This window comes from Otolemur garnettii, unplaced genomic scaffold (assembly GCF_000181295.1).
Source record: "Otolemur garnettii isolate 467f Iridium unplaced genomic scaffold, OtoGar3 scaffold00156, whole genome shotgun sequence".
In the NCBI taxonomy this organism is placed as follows: domain Eukaryota; kingdom Metazoa; phylum Chordata; class Mammalia; order Primates; family Galagidae; genus Otolemur; species Otolemur garnettii.
Genome location: NW_003852551.1, coordinates 3,167,511 through 3,184,196, shown reverse-complemented (window position 1 = coordinate 3,184,196; position 16,686 = coordinate 3,167,511). Strand labels below are relative to the sequence as shown.

The 16,686-nt window shown below is 49.5% G+C and overlaps 1 protein-coding gene across 1 annotated transcript; it reads left to right on the top strand.

The window, feature by feature from the left end:
- Positions 1-6,269: 6,269 nt before the first annotated feature.
- FAM46B (family with sequence similarity 46 member B) lies at positions 6,270-12,615 on the top strand. Its single transcript, XM_003799811.3, has 2 exons — positions 6,270-6,698; positions 11,314-12,615. The coding sequence occupies exons 1-2, from the start codon at positions 6,435-6,437 to the stop codon at positions 12,331-12,333; spliced, it is 1,284 nt and encodes a 427-aa protein (XP_003799859.1). The 5' UTR covers positions 6,270-6,434; the 3' UTR covers positions 12,334-12,615.
- The last annotated feature ends 4,071 nt before the right edge of the window (positions 12,616-16,686 follow it).

Below are 16,686 nucleotides of genomic sequence, written 5' to 3'. Positions count from 1 at the left end.
GCTTAAGCCCAAGAGTTTGAAGTTGCTGTGAGCTGTGATGCTCCAACACCCCACCAAAGGTGACTGGTGAGACTCTGTCTCAAAAAAAAAGCCACGTGTTGTATGATTTTACTTATACGAAATGCCCAGAATAAGAAAATTCATAGAGACAGTAGATTAGTGGTTGCCTGGGGCTGGGGGCTGAGGGAGAGGTGGGGAGTGATTGTTAAAGGGTACAGGTTTCTTTTGGGGGTGATGAAAATGTTCTCGAATTGATGTGCTGGTTGCACAACTCTGTAAGTATACATAGTGTAAACCGTTGAATTCAAGATTTTAAATGGGTGAATTGTATGTTAGGTGAATGCTATCTCAGTCAAGGTGTTAAAAAGAAGAATTGATGATTATATGTAGCAATGTGAAGGTCGCTGGTGACCTTGACTAAAGCAGTTTTGGCAGAGGGGTGGGAACAGAAGCCTTCACTGAAGTATGTGCAGGAGAGAACAGGAGAGCTCTGAAGGCACCTAGTGTAGAGAGTTTGCTTTCAGAGAGTTTTGCTGTATCAGTGGTTCTCAACCTTCCTAATGCCACGACCCTTTAATACAGTTCCTCAGGTTGTGGTGACCCTCAACCATACAATTATTTTCGTTGCTACTTCATAATGTAATTTTGCTACTGTTATGAATTGTAATGTAAATATGCAGATGGTCTTAGGCAAATCCTATGAAAGGGTCATTCGACCCCCAAAGGGGTCGTGACCCACAGGTTGAGAATCGTGGTGCTTTATAGACAAATGGGAGAGGAGTGAATGGAGATTTGGGGTCAAGAGAGGCTTTTCGGTTTGTTGTTTTTTTTAAGAGTCAGAGTCTCACTTTCTTGCCCCTGGTAGAGTGCTGTAGGGTCATAGCTCACAGCAACCTCCAACTCATGGGCTCAAGCGATCCTCTTGCCTCAGCCTCCCAAGTAGCTGGAACTATAGGCGCCTGCCACAATGCCCAGCTATTTTTTTGGAGACTGGAGTCTCACTCTGGCTCAGGCTGGTCTTGAACTTGTGAGTTCAAGGGATCCACCTGCTTCAGCCTTCCAGAGTGTTGGGATTATAGGCGTGAAGCTTGTTGGTTTTGCTGTTTTTCTTGAGATCCAAGAGATGGTGGGGGTTTTTTTGTTTTGTTTTTTGAAACGGAGTCTCACTCTGTCCCCCTGGGTAGAGGGCTATGGTGTCATAGTGAACAGCAACCTCAAACTCTTGGGCACAGGTGATCCTCTTGTCTCAGCCTCCCTAGTAGCTGGGACTACATGCACCTGCTGAAACACTCAGCTAGTTTTTCTATTTTTAGTAGAGATGGGGTCTCATGCTTGAACTCCTGAGCTCATGCAATCCACCCACCTTGACCTCCCAGAATCCTAGGACTACAGGCGTGAGTCATTACGCCCAGCCCAAGAAATTGTTTTAATGCTCATTGGGATGATCTAGTCAGTGAGAGAGGGAAATTTGCTGGAGTGAGGCCCTTGAACAGGTGAGGACGAGGTCTCCTGTGTAAATGGAGGGGCAGCCCCAAAGAGGAACAAACAGGTTCATATCCAGTAACAGGAAGGGAGACTGAAAATGGAGCCCAGGCCCAGGTGAATGGGTCGAGGGGGTCTCGAGATCCAAGGAAAGGCCCTCCTGATGGTTTCTGTTTGCTTGGTGAAGTAGGAAGCAGAGTCTTCAGCTGAGACGATGGGAAAGAGCCATTGTGAAGGAGGCCGAAGGAGTCATGCAGACCATGGGAAGGTGAAAAGCCCGAGTCACATGGTAGCACTGGGAGACAGCAAATACCAAGGGGCCCTAGAGGGTGGTGGCCATGACGTTCAGGTGAGACCAGTCAGCAGGGTTGGGTCTGTCTCCAGCCTCAGTCAGCCATGTGGGATTAACCAGAGCGTGGTTTCTACAGGTGCATACAATTTAATGAGAGTGCATAAGGGGGTTAGTGAGCAAGGAAGTAATTATAGCAATGGTCCATGGAATCTAAGCTAGTTAAGGAGGAAAGTCAGGACTTGAGGGACACAAGGAACCATTACAAAATAAAACAGAAAAATCAATGAATTGAAGGTCTTAGTGGGTGAAAGAACTATTGGAGTTGGGTCTATAAGACTGGGGTCATGTGGGGAGGACAGGATACTTGGTATTGAAATTATGTGGGGTAGGGGTACAGTTATCGGTAATGACAAGGTCCATTACCTTAGTCGTGAGGACCTGACATGGTGTGGAGGACAAGAACCATAGAAGGAGGGGATGGGTGATCCTCTCTAGAAGAGGATCATCTGTGTATGACTGAACTCACTAAGTCAGCCTCAGAGGCAAGACCTTGGATAGGGCATGGCCCTGGGATTCAGCCAGACCTGGGTATAAAGTCCCTCTTTCCAACTGTGGGGACTTGCACAAATTACTGAGCTTCTCCAAGCCTCAGTTTCCATTCCTGCAAAGTAAAAGATCATCTTTTGTCGTAAGATTATGTTCTGAAAATTGAGAGATTGTGTGGAAATGCCTAGGACAGCTCCAGGCATGGATAGAAGCCACTCAGTCACATGGGCTGGTAGTACAGCTACACAGCAGTTCCCAGAATGCTCATCGGGGGTCCCCAAACTGAGGAGGGGCCAGTGTAGGGACCAAGAGTCTCCTCAGGACCTCCTCTCCCTTCCCACCACTTCAAATAGGTGTAAATGGAAGAGTCTGACTTCAGTCTCATTACAGTATAGAAAGCTGGGGTCCAGATAGAGAAGGTGACTATATCAGTAAGATTCCACTACCATAGACTCTAAGTTCCCTTTTTTCCCCTGAATTTTATATTTAATTGTTTTTTAGTTTGAAGTGATTTTTTGTTTGTTTCTTTGTTTGTTTGGGTTTTTTTGAGACATAATCTCACTTTGTCACCCTCGGTAGAGTGCTGTGGAATCACAGCTCATAGCAACCTCCAACTTGTGGGCTCAAGCAATTCTCTTGCCTCAGCCTCCCAAGTAGCTGGGACTACAGGTGCCCACCACAATACCTGGCTTTTTTTTTTTTTTTTTTTGCAGTTTTTGGCCAGGGCTGGGTTTGAACCCACCACCTCTGCCATATGGGGCCGGCACCCTACTCCTTTGAGCCACAGGTGCTGCCCCTGGCTTTTTTTTTTTTTTAGGTCTCTCTCTGGCTCAAGCTGATCTGAAATTCCTGAGCTCTGGCAATCCACCCATCTTGGCCTCCCAGAGTGCTATGGTTACAGGTGTGAGCCACTGTGCCCCACCTAAGTTTCCTTTTAAAACCAGTTGGATCTGTAATGAAAAAGGTGATTAAAATAAAAAATAAATAAATTAAAATCAGTCAGAGTCATAATTAAGATGGAAAACTTGTAGGACGGAGAGAAGAAAGCTCATATATAATATCTGAAAACCAAATGGACCCTTCAGGATATACCCCAGTTGATGTTCCCATTATTCATTAGAACAATTAAAGGCTGCTCTTGGGCCAGGTACAATAGATTGTAATCCTAGCACTCTGGAAACCCAAGGCAGGTGTATTGCTTGAGCTCAGGAGTTGGAGACCAGGCTGAGTAAAAGTGAGACTCTGTATTTATTAAAAACAAAAAGAACAAAAAAACCCCAGAAAAACTAGCTGAGTAACTCAGGAGGCTGAGGCCAGAGGAACTCTTAAGCCCAAGAGACTTCATGGCATTCTACCCAGGGCACAGAATAAGACTCCATCTCAAAAAATAAAGCAGGTCTTGGTGAAAATGAAAGGACCTACGGGGGTCTTTCCCTCCTATATCCCTGCTCTCTCTCAGGTTCCTACATCCCCCAGTCACAATGATGTTTAAGTCCTAGGATTGGGCAAACATTTAAACAATGGACTTTGGGAATGGAACTGTCAACAGGAGGGTGATTCACAATTTGACAACCCATAAATTTGTTAATTGCTCTTCCTAACCCAGAGTAAGCAAGGAGGGAGGAAAAGGATCTCAGAGTTTCCTTCCTTAGAAAACTTGATTCAAATATAAAGAATGGGGACAGCACCAGTGGTCCCCATAAGGCCCTGCCCCCTGCCAGGTTTCCAGTCTATTAAGTGCCCCTGGGATAAATCCCTCTTATAATTTCCACATCTATAAGGTGAAAAGAGAGTGAATAAAGTGATTGACAAAGGCTCTTCTAGCTTGGCCCTTCAGAGTTCTAGGAACATGTGAACAGTATCTTCTCTGCTGCTTTGGGGCTGAAATGGATCCCTGAGACTCAATAGAAATGACAGCTCATTAGGGAGGCTTTCCATCATCATACCGTCTAACAATGTCCAAGTGATATTTCTAGTTCTTCCTCTCTTGCTGTATCTCTCTCACATTTGCACACATTGTTTTCTCTCCCATAACCCTGTAATATTTACTTCTTAGCATTAACAGAAATGTCAAAGTTTATTCATTTACTTGGCTATTGTCTTTCAACATTAGAAAGTTCTAGAAGGGTAGGAACTTTGCCTATTGTTTCTTAAGGCCTAGCCCAGCACCTGGTACACAGTAGGTGCTCAGTGTATATATGTTGGCTGATAAAGGAATGAATGAATGGATCTTGTGGGTGGTGCCAGGGCTGTGCCAAGCATAACTGACCTGTGCCAACTCTTCTAAGAGAAGTGGTTGAAATATAGGAGTTTGGAGTCAGAAGACCTGGATTTGAGTCCCATACTGCCAATTAGTGGTTATATGACCTCAGGCATATCACTTGACCTCTCTAAACCTCAGTTTCTTCATCTGTAAATTGGGGATAATGATCTCCCATCTTCAGGTGTATCCTTAGGAATTAGAGGTTATGTATGTAAAGTGACTTAGTATTCAGTTAATGTTAGTTTCCTTTTATCCCTTTTCTGTGCCAGGGCATGGAGGTGAGGATGAGACACAGCCCCATGGTTGAGCTTCAAGCTCTTTCATCTGCAGCTTTGGGAAGACTTGATAGGTCAAGCATTTGGAGACTCTGGACTCAGTCTCTTTCTTGTCTTTTAAGAGAAGGTAAAACAAAACAACTGAACTGAGGACAGTGGAAGAGACTTTCCCAAGGTCACATGGCCAAAGAGTGGGGCTTTTCCCTGAGGTCCAGAGGAAGCCCCTGATCCCAGACAAGATGGGGGAAGAGGACACAGACAAGTCCTCCTGGACTGGCCTCCAGAAAAAGGAAGTGGCTGCTCTGTCTGAGAGTAGGTTCCTGGCTTCTTGCCTCAGGTCTCTCAGAGTCAAGCTGGTGACCTTGGGATGTGGCTGGCCATTTCTAGGTCTTGGTTTCTTCTTTTGTAAATTGGCATATTATCCTTCCCAGCCTGCCTTATGAGAGAACAGGAGAATGTTAGGAGAATTATATTTGAGATAAAATATTGCTGTGATAAATCAGACTCAATTCTGACCTTTTGCCATAGCATATATATTTAAAACCAGAAAAAGAAATGAGTTTAAAATTAACAATAGGCTGCCTTCTCTAAGATCTGTGAATGTGAGAGAAAAACATGTAAACATATCATCCATCCTCTATCCCCAGAAAGGGTCTGCGCGGGCCCAGTGGAAAGAATATGCCACACATTCTATAGCCCTGGTTCTGGACCAGGCTAGACTAGTTTGTTTTGTGACATTGGAACAATCACGCCCCCTCTCTGAGAAGATTTTCTCCTTCCTAAACTGGTACATTAATGCTGGTCATGGTGTGGTTTGCAAAGACCAATCAAGAGAGTGATCAGAAAGTATCTACCTCAGTAAACAGTTTGTTACCCTTTCCTGGATTCTAGAAACCGGCAGCGCATGAGTGCTGCGCAGAGTTGAGCAGTTGCGCTATCACTTTGGGCTTCTGAAAATAACAGATGATAAAGACTAGGGCAGGTAATTTCTTAATTTCTTCCAGCGCAAAACCAAAACCACATAAATAAAAACAAACAAACAAAAGATCTAGAATTTCTCAGTGATCTGACTCTGCTGCAAATTCCACAGATCACTTCCCTCCCACCTGCCCTTGGAGGGCTCTGCACCTTTAAGTATAGGCCCGCTTAGGCCAATCACAGCGTGCAGAAGTTCTTTAAGGGCCAAAGGAGGGAATTCAGCTTGAGAAGGAGGGCGGGGCAGGGGTGTGCCTTCCAGCCAATTGGAATCTTCCTAGAGAGCAAGGACTCACGTGCAAAGCTCTGCCGACCAATGGCAGGGGTGTTGAGAGGCGGGGCGTCTCCTGCTGTGTGACAGTTGCCTGGACCAATGGGCATGTCGCCCGCGGCCTATAAGAGTCTGCCCGGCCCGGGGCTACAGGCTCTAGGGTCGGTTAGTCGCCGTCTTCAGTGGTGTGCCCTGGGTTTGCCTCTCCGTCGCTGCCGTCCGATCCTTGCATCAGCGCCCCCCTCCTTGGCTCTTGCCCAACCGCTCTTCTTGCCCTCCTACCCTCAGCTACCCCCCGGTTTCTGCCGTCGGGGCTCTGGGGTCGGGCGAATGATGCGGTCGGAGAGCGGAGCTGAGCGCCTGGGCCCGGCGTCTGCGCAGGTGGGGACGGCTACGGCCTCGGCGGTGACCAGGGCCACCCCAGCGGGCGGCGGCCCCGACCCAGAGGCCTCATCGGCCTTCCCCGGACGTCACCTGAGCGGGCTGAGCTGGCCACAGGTGAAGCGGCTGGACGCGCTGCTGAGCGAGCCGATTCCCATTCACGGGCGAGGCAACTTCCCCACGCTGAGCGTGCAACCCCAGCAGATTGTGCAGGTGACGGGGCGCTGGGCGGGGAATGTGGGGGGAAATCTGGAGGTATGAGTCTCTGGATGGACAGCTAGGGAAACTGAGGAACGGGGTCAGGGGTTGTAACCATTGCACAGCACATTAATGTTACAACAGAACTCTTCCCCTTGCATCTAACAATCCTTCCCCACTTGGCTTTTCTTTCCCTTTTCCTGGGAAACCCTGATTCCCTGCGGACCACTCACCCAGGCTCTGGCTGAGAGAGGGGAGGAGATTGGAATAAGCCTCCAGGGAAAAACAGCCCTGTCTGCTAGAACAAAAGATGCTGTGCAGCCCCAGATAGATAGGTGTGCATCCTTGGGCCCAAAATAACTTTTTGGACTCATCCCCAGCTTGGCATCCCTGGATCTCACCCCACCTTCCCTCTTTCAAGGTTCTAGGGGCAGTCTGTCCTTGTGCTCCCACAGCCCTTGGCTCAAGAACCTCCCTATATACCATCACCACCACACCAGGAAAAGCCCCGAAATCCTGGCAGGGACTCCCACTCCAAGATTGGAAATGAAGGCAAACCCAGGCCACAGGCTCCACCTCTCTCCTAAGAAACAGAAGAGAATTCTAGCAGCCCCTTCCTCCTCCTTCAGCCTTCACCTCCTCCCTTTACCTGACCCTCAGTGATCCCGAAAGTGTTCTTTCATCTGTATAGCTCAGGTGCTGTCATTTTCTGAAATATTAAAATATGGTAATGATTGGGTGGCACCCAATGGTAGGGTGCCAGCCTCATATGCTGGAGGTGGCGGGTTCAAACCCAGCCCCGGCCAAAAAATATAATAATAATATGGTAATGATTGTACATTTTCTAGCTGAAGAAGCTGAGGCCTCAAGAGAGATAGTACACTACCTAAGATTACCTAATAAGGTGAAAATCAAACCCAGGGAATCTTGGGTCTTCCCAGGAGCAAGTTACTACTGTAGGTTCAAGATTTTCTTACCCTTTCCCTGACTCCTAAGCTCAACTGATAGGTCTTAGAGGAGTCCCCTGATAAAAGAAATCACTAATTCCAGGGACAAAATGGTGTGAATTCCTGCCAACTGATGTATTTTCTTTCTGGGAAAACGAGCCTTCCCCTGCCTCCTGATACCTTAGCTTCCAGCGGAGGGGGAAGGGTGCTTGCTGGGGGATTACCTCTCCCTCCCTCCAGAGAAACAAGGAAGAGGGGGCAGGCAGATTCTCCTGGGCTGACTCACCCACAGCCCAATGCTACTCACTGAGGCATTCCTGTGCTGCTCTGTTCACTGTCAACTGGGTGATTAGGAAACTAGTTGAGGCTTTTCTCCCCAGGACAGTGAGGTCAACCTTGGGGTCCCAGCTGTTGCACCTCCAAGATGGTGGCCCCAAGTATGGGAGGAGGGGAAAGTGGGGCCAAGTATAGCAGCTCCCCTGCAGGGACAAGGGGTATCTATCGTGGAGGAGAAGTCCTTGTCCCTGTCAGAAAGGTCCAAACTGCCTTTAGTGGTACCTGCCCTGGGCTAAGCCCTGTCAGAATAGTAGGGGCACAGAGGTGACTAGGACCTAGCCTCCTTGCCTTCAGGTACTCCCAACCAAGTGGGGGTGACTAAGGTCAATAAGAGCTATCTTTACAATGTGATGGTACTACCATGTCCTTCTAAGACCAGGGTCAGAGATATCACAGAACAAGGATGGCTATGATGGAGAAGGGTGGCAGAGACTTCAGAGCTAGACTGAGTAGTTGGACATCTGGGTTCAGGGCCTGGACTGTTGTCAATCTCCTTTGCTGGATTTAATTTCCTCATTTGTTCAGTTGGGATAGATTGGGTTGCTCTCCAACACCCTTCTGGTTCAGAATCCAAAGGAACAGGTGCCTTCACCTGGGCCTGCACAGCTGCCTCCACAGAGAAGAGAGTCTTGTAGGGAATCTGCAGCTGGCAGCTTCAAAAGCTATTGGAATAAGTGCCATTGTGGAGGGGCTGGGAGGAGAGGGAGGGCAGTGCTGTTTGTTGCCTTTAGACTTTTCAACAGTGCTGAGTTGTCTTATGGCTCAAGAACTGGAACCTTTCTCCCTCTCCACCCCCACAAGGCTTTGCCTACAGCAACAATCCAAGCAGCTGGAGACGTTCTTGTTTGTACCTGGGCTAAAGGTACAAACTTCTTGTAGGAACCCCCATCCCCTAGCCTGAAGCTCTTGGAAGGATGGTTCTAATTAAGCTCACCCATATATTGGCTGTGTGACCTTGGACAAGTCCCTTGCCTTCTCTGGGCATAGGGGATTGTCTAAACCAGTGGTTCTCAACCTTCTGAATGCCTTGACCCTTTAATACATTTCCTGTGGGTCGAGACTCACAGGTTGAGAACCGCTGGTCTAAACTGTCTAATCTCTCCAGCTGCAGCCAGAGGGCTTGCATTAGGTGGCGCTGGCTGACAGTTCCTATTAGTCTCCCTGCAGGTCAAGTTAACAGCCTGGAGCAGATTGTTACTGGGGAAGGGGAGATACAGGAAAAAGGAGGGTGCAGTCACTGCCCCCTTCATGGCTAGAAAGTCTGATTCAGGAGGCTCCAAGCTGCCCTGCAGTCCTTGGGTGTGGCAGTATCTGGGGACTGCCTGCCAAACTGGCTCTAGTCACACCTGGGAAAGAGGCAACAGCCGCTGGCTGGCTGACACAGCTGGTCCCATGGCCCTGACACAGGGGATTTAACGAGGGTACTGCTACCTACTCACCAAGCCAGATGCCATGCCCTGGGTTGGGCACCAGTCTGGGAGCAGGAGCTGGTACTAAGTAAGGCTCAGTCAGCTCTAATGGGACTCAGAGAGGGGGCTGGTCTATACTGCAGATCTTCAGCCCATGTAGGCACAGCTGCCAACTGACAGGGAGTGGATTGATGATGCTACAGACTGGACTCTGGCAACTAGCCCTCTCTGTCTGGCCAAGGCATCCCTGGATCCTCACCTTCCTGCTCCCCAGCTACTCTGTCTGGCTCTGGGCTTCAGTGATTTGAGGACTGCCCTCACTTTGAAATTTTGAAAGGGAAGGGCAATTAGTCTCTAGTCTCTGCTCCTTCTAAATCCTAGAAAGAGGGTAGGCTTTGAGTCAACCATACCTGGGTTTGAAGACACCTTTGCATGATCTTGGGCAGGTGGCTTAACTTCTGTGAGCCTTAGTCTCCCCATTTGTAGCATGGAGATCATAAGATCCATCCCTCATAGGTTCTGGTGAGAAGGTCCAGTGCCTGCCACTCATTAGGTGCTTAACGTCCCCTACTCCTCATGCCCATCCCCCTATATTCCTGATGGCCAGTTGCTTACCCCCATTGTCATGGCAATATCTTCTCCTGGTACAGGTCCTCCTCCCGGAAGTCTTCCTAGAGGGAGTCATCCACCTCCAATTGCCCCACCACGCTTGCCTCCTCAGCACTTAGTGCATTCTTTGCAGTAATTCCCTGGGAGGCAAGGAGGACAGCCCAGCTTGTACCTGGGTGCTGACTTAGCAGCAAGGTGGGGTAACAGAAGCACTCAGGGCAGGAATGCTGCCTGGTCACTTTGGGGACAACTTTGGATTGCTGAGAAAGCTGAATGTCTGACCCTCAGCTTCACTCTTCTCCCCTACCTGGTGCCTCAGCCCAGGGTGATGCCTCTATCTAAAAGAACAGGTTCAAGAAGACTTGTAGGTTTACCTGCCATGTTTCTGTACCATCCGACCTGGGGGCTGTCTGCAGGTAGCCCTCAGACGGGGTCCTTCATCTCTTCCCACTTGGTATGGGTGGCTTCCTCAGATCTCAACCCATCCCCTCTCCTAACAGCACAAAAGGTCTGGCTTTTAACCTCTAGCCTTGCCACTTGTGAATGGCTTCTCCCCTGAGCCTTAGTTATTTCCTCATTTGCAAAGTGAGTATATTTATTTATTTGCCTCATTGAGTCCTTGTAAGGGTGAATTAGGATGACTGCATCCCAGTCAGAAGGACATGTGTAGACTTGAGAATCCATCTAACCTGGGTTCTTGTCTCAACCTGGCTGTTCTCTGACCCTGGGCATGTTTCTTAACCACTCAGTGCCTCAGGTCCCCTATCTGTCAATTGGAATAATAATATAACATAGGATTACTATGGTAATGAATGTGAATTGCCAAATATATTCCTAACACATTTGAGCAGTTAGCACAGGGCCTGGCACAAAATTATTGTACTTGCAGTTTTAAGGAGGGAGAATAGCATAGTGGTTAAGATTTGGACTCTGAGTTTAATTCCCACCTCTGCATTCACCAGCTGGGTGCCTTTGGACTCGTTCCTCAGCCCTTGTGTACTTCCATCTGTAAAGTGGGAATAATAGGGTTACTGTGAGGATGAAGTGTGTTTATATCTTAATGTCCTGATGCTTAGATCAGGACTTAGTGCTTAGAAAATTCTATGCATGAGTTTGCTATTATTAGTGCTATTCTTTCTGAGTCATTGCTCCAGTTGGGCCATTCTCCAGATTAGGAAATCAAGGCTTAAAGAGTTAGATGACTTTCCAGAGGCACAACAGCTGGTTAGTGGCCAACAGTGGTTGATGTTACTATGATGACTGCAAGTCTTTAGTGGACCTCCAGGCCCCAGGCTCCTGACATGGCTCCCTCCTGCCCTTCCCCCGCAGGTGGTCCGCAGCAGCCTGGAAGAACAGGGACTACAGGTACACAGTGTGAGGCTTCACGGTTCTGCTGCCAGCCACGTGCTGCATCCTGAGAGCGGCCTGGGCTACAAGGACCTGGACCTGGTGTTCCAGGTGGACCTGCGCAGCGAGGAGTCCTTCCAGCTGACCAAGGCAGTGGTGCTGGCCTGCCTGTTAGACTTCCTGCCGGCCGGTGTGAACCGAGCCAAGATCACACCACTGACTCTCAAGGAGGCATATGTGCAGAAGCTGGTAAAAGTGTGCACAGACACAGACCGCTGGAGCCTCATCTCACTGTCTAACAAGAGCGGCAAGAATGTAGAGCTCAAGTTTGTGGACTCGGTGAGACGCCAGTTTGAGTTCAGCGTAGATTCCTTCCAGATCATCCTGGACTCCCTGCTACTCTTTGGCCAATGCTCACCCACGCCCATGTCTGAGGCCTTCCACCCAACAGTGACAGGTGAGAGCTTGTATGGGGACTTCACTGAGGCCCTGGAGCACCTGCAGCACCGTGTCATTGCCACACGCAACCCTGAGGAGATCCGTGGTGGTGGCCTCCTTAAGTACTGCCACCTCCTGGTGCGGGGCTTCCGGCCACGGCCCAGCACTGATGTGAGTGCCCTGCAGCGCTACATGTGTTCCCGCTTCTTCATCGACTTCCCAGACCTGGTGGAGCAGCAGCGTACCCTGGAGCGCTACCTGGAGGCCCACTTCAGTGGGGCAGACACTGCCCGCCGTTATGCCTGCCTGGTGACACTGCACCGGGTTGTCAACGAGAGCACTGTGTGCCTCATGAACCACGAGCGCCGCCAGACCCTGGACCTCATTGCCACGATGGCACTCCAGGCACTCGCTGAGCAGGGCCCAGCCGCCACTGCTGCCCTGGCCTGGTGTCCTCTAGGCTCTGACCGGGTTGTGCCAGCCACTGTCAATTACTACGTGACCCCTGTGCAGCCTTTGCTGGCTCGAGCCCACTCCTATCCCACATGGCTACCTTGTAACTGACTCAGACCCTGGCCAGAGGGGTGGGGACTGGGCCTCACAGGGTGGGGTGGGACATCCAGAAGTGTGTGGAGAACATAACTAGAGATAGGCAACCTGTGCCAGGTGGCCCAGCACTGCTACAGAGTTGGGCCTTCAGTAGAACAGACCAGACTTCCCTGAGTGAGGCCCCTGTGGCATTAAGGGCAAGCTGGGATTCTTGACAAGAGATCCTTTGGTGGTTGCACCACACTTTTGGACCAGAATGATTATGGGGTATAGAGACATTTATCTTGAGGCTCAATTGTGGAAACTTCAGTGCCCAACACCTTGGGTTGATTTTCATGGTCTGCAAGGGCCACGCACAGTGATCCCAGCAGCCTCTGAGGGCCTACAGCCTACACACTGGCTAAAATATGGTATGTTATAGGAACTACTCACTTTGGGTCAGGCTGGACCACTAACAGGGCCTGGTGGTCCAACCTTGCTAGTCACTGGGAGGAGGGAATAGAGGCACAAGGCAGATACTTGGGTTTGGGGAAGGATGGGTTTAGCCTGGTCTCCTGAAACCCACATCACAAGCTGTGAAGCCTTCCTCTCAAGGGGTTGAGATATGCCATGTATAGAAGCCAAGCCCAGGCCCCTTCCAGTGTGTTGCTCCCTTCCTTATATTGTAGAGAGCCTTCTTTCTGGGAGTTTGGAGGGTTCTGGGCCCAAATTTGCCACAATAAAGTCAAGTGCTCCCACCCTACTGGGCTGGTTACAGGCTCTCACATAGGGGAAGGGAGGCATCCCCCACCTCCTTCTCTATCCCTCTGGATGTGTTGCTATTTTGCACTCTTAACACCTGCCAATAAAGATGGTCTACACTGGCACCTGCCTGGCACCATGCTTTCTCCCAGAAAGACCTTCCATGGCTGTGGAAGCTGCAGTTGCCTCCCCCAGTCTGGGTATGTGGCTTGTTTTGTAGGAGGAGACATTTGTGGAGGTGGGGGACTGGCCCTCCTTCCCTCAACACTTAGCCCCACCTGACAACTGGGGCTTATGTCTACATGTGTGACCTGTACCTGCATGTTACCTCAGCAGGTCTAAGACTCTTGTCAAAGAGTAAATGTTCTAGCGTCTTCTACCTGTAGTCCTATTAGGTCTGGACTACTCAGGGCTCCTTGACCCTTGCTCTGCCCACCCCATCTCTGTCTAGGGGGTAGCTGGAGAACAAACTGGGTGAATCTGGACCAGAGGCCTCTCTAGTAATGATAGCTGAGACCTGGAGACTTCTAGGGTCCCCCAGAGCCTGAGCCCAGGTAGGACCTTTTTTTTTTTAATTTTATTATTGTTTTTTATTTTATTGTCTATTTTATTATTATTTTTTGGCTGGGGCTGGGATTGAACCCGCCACCTCTGGCATATGGGGCCAGCGCCCTACCCTTTTCAGCCACAGGCACCGGCCCCAGGTAGGATCTTTCTACCTGGCAGTGGGTCCATCCCTTGCCCCCAAGTGACAGATGTTCCCTGGCTTGCTCTAAGCCAGCAGTTCTCACTGAATGACCCTTTCATAGGGGTCGCCTAACACCATCCTGCATATCAGATATTTACATTACAATTCATAACAGTAGCAAAATTAGTTATGAAATAGCAATGAAAATAATTTTATGGTTTGGGGTCACCACAACATGAGGAACTATAAAAGGGTCACGGCATTAGGAAGGTTGAGAACCATTGCTCTAAGCAGATCTCCCGGAGGGGCAAGGTCTCCTCAAACCTGGTTGGGGCCATGCCAGGCTATCTGGGAGTGTCAGCTGCAGAGCTCCTAAAGAGCTGTTGCCTCAGGACATCAGCCAGTCATGGCCTGGACGCTGCCCACTGTTTACCCAGTCTCTTTGATCCGAAGACTGTAAAGCCCTTAACAGATTCAGACTCATTAGGGTCCTCTGAAGTGGTGACTTTGATGGTTCCAGGCAGGGTGGAAAAAATAAGGCTGTAGAGGAGGCCCTAGGTCACCAGGGTGAATCCAGTCACTTCATCTGCTTTGTGGGTCCCTGCTGGGTGCTCCAGCCCCTTCTGGTGCTGAGCTCACAATGGCTAGAAGGGCTGGTGGAAAGACCACCTTTGCCTGGCGACTGAAAACAGCCTCCCACCCCCACCCAGCTGTGCCCACCCAACTAGGTCCTGAGAAGGACTAAGTCTGTCCCACAACCTGAGCTGACCATCCAAGCCTTGGCATGAGGGCATTCTCAACAGCATCAACACACAGGCTTACCTACTGGACTGGGGAGTGGGTTCACCTGGAAATGCTTGTTTGGGGGGGTGAAAAAGCCAGAAACCCATGTGGCATGTGTGTACATACACTGCAAAAGCCCACCATGGGCCTGCCACTATTCTGGGGTTGGAAATACATCAACAAACAGAAGTCAGCTGATCCCTTTCCTTGTAAAGATTACATTCTGGTGAGGTAGACAAAAAAAAAAAAAAAAAAAGATATGGTCTTAGAAGGTCAGTGACGTGTACAAATATATACAGCAGGGTAAGAGATTAGAAGTGCTGGGCTTTGCACATTGAAAGAGAAATCAGAGTGCACCTCACTGAAAGGTGACATTTGCTTGAACAAAGCCTTAGGGAAGTGAACCATGCAGACATCTAGGGAAGGAGCCTGCCAGGCCCAGGCAATTTGCCTCTGAATGTACACGTGCTCTGGCATGTGCACCTGAGGGGGCCCGGCTGGCCTTGTGTGTGGGTGAATGTGTTTGCTGCTGCCAGTACGCACGCACAGGCATGAGGAAGTAGGTATGTGAGACCGCAGCACATCGTAACAGCCACCATTCCTGGCACACTTAACATCAGACCAGCCACTATGCCAAGGTCCTCCCGATCAAGATCTCTCATTTCATCCTTACAAAAACTCCATGAGAGAGAAATGTTATTTCCATCTTACAGACACAGAAATAGGCCAGAGAGGTCAAAGAGACTTGTATGATCCCAGAACCATTTGTTGTTGGCCTCTGAACCGTTCTGCCCCTACATTGATTTCACAGGATTTTGACAGTATGTCTCTTGTACACATGTGACAACAGGGCATGTTTGAATTTCTGTGACATGTGTCATTCTATGTATGACTACAGCATAGTGTAGCAGTGTGTCAAGATGTACATTTTCTTGATGTGCATGTGACATGAGCCATGGCTTGTGGTGAGCCCATGGTAGCAAGAGCACGCCTCAGTGTGGGAGTGGTACAGTGTTTCCAGGGGTGAGAAAAACACTGACTCAGTGGCTGACATTTTGCCTCTTATGGACAATTCCTGCAGCCATCTAAGTCACCAGGAGAGGCAGAAATCAGAAACTAGGAATCAGAACCAGCAAGAGGAAGGCTGGGAGGAAAACTCTGTCCTCTACCTTCCAACCTCATGGTGCTCTCCAAGCAACCCATCTCTTCTGCTGTGGTGGGTGGAGGGAGCTCTCTAGGGGAATGCAGCATTGCTGTGGACTCTGGGGAAAAAGACACACCCCCAGGGAGTTGCCTGATATGCTGGCCCCTCCAATCCACTCTCTCCCTTCTCTCTGTTCTGGGCCCTGGCAAGGCTGACATCTTGGGACTCTGCATCAATGGCTCCCTTGTTCCATGGCTTCCTCCTGTTGGGTTTGCCAGTGAAAGGCCCCAATTGGTGACTGAAGGGAGGAGAGGTGGTGTTTATTCCCTTTGTTCTCTCCCCTCCAGGCTGTCATGGTTGGCCACATACTTCACCCAAAGGCCACTGTACCTGTCAAGGGCCCTCTCACCACAAACTGCCTATCCTGACCCCTTAGGCCCACGACTTGTAAAGTCTTCCCACTGTTGCCAGCCCTAGAGAGTTGTACCGTATCAGTCCACACTTTTTTTTTAAACAGAGTCTCACTATGTTGCCCTGGGTAGAGTGCAGTGGCATCACAGCCACCTCAAACTCTTGGGTTCAAGCGATTCTCTTGCCTCAGCCTCCCAAGTAGCTGGGACTACAGGTGCCCTCCACAATGCCTAACTAACAGCCCACACTTTTAAAAGTAGTCCCCTTTAAAAAACTCCCAGTTTGAGTGTGCCAGGTCTCCTCAACCTTGACTAACAGTTCTGTACAGTCACCAGCACAGTCACACACAATCCCCACTGGCCTCTGTGCTGCCATGTTGTCACCAATGTGCACAACCTCCCTCAGCATCACACAGTCTCAGTCTCCCTGAGTTTCCTCATCACATTCTTTAATAGAGAAGACTTCAGGGAGTGGGGGAGGATCAGCTAGCTGTGAGTCAGGTCAAGGGAGAAATCACTCTGCACTCCAGTCAACCGGGTCCAGACTGCCAAACAAAACCAACCAGAGGCCACTGGAGGAACTGCCAACTTAAAGAGCTGTG

Excerpts from the sequence above, each read along its gene's own strand:
- FAM46B (XM_003799811.3), top strand. The coding sequence starts at position 6,435 with ATGATGCGGTCGGAGAGCGGAGCTGAGCGCCTGGGCCCGGCGTCTGCG. Across the intron at positions 6,699-11,313 it reads AACCCCAGCAGATTGTGCAG|GTGGTCCGCAGCAGCCTGGA; the intron begins GTGACGGGGCGC and ends CTTCCCCCGCAG.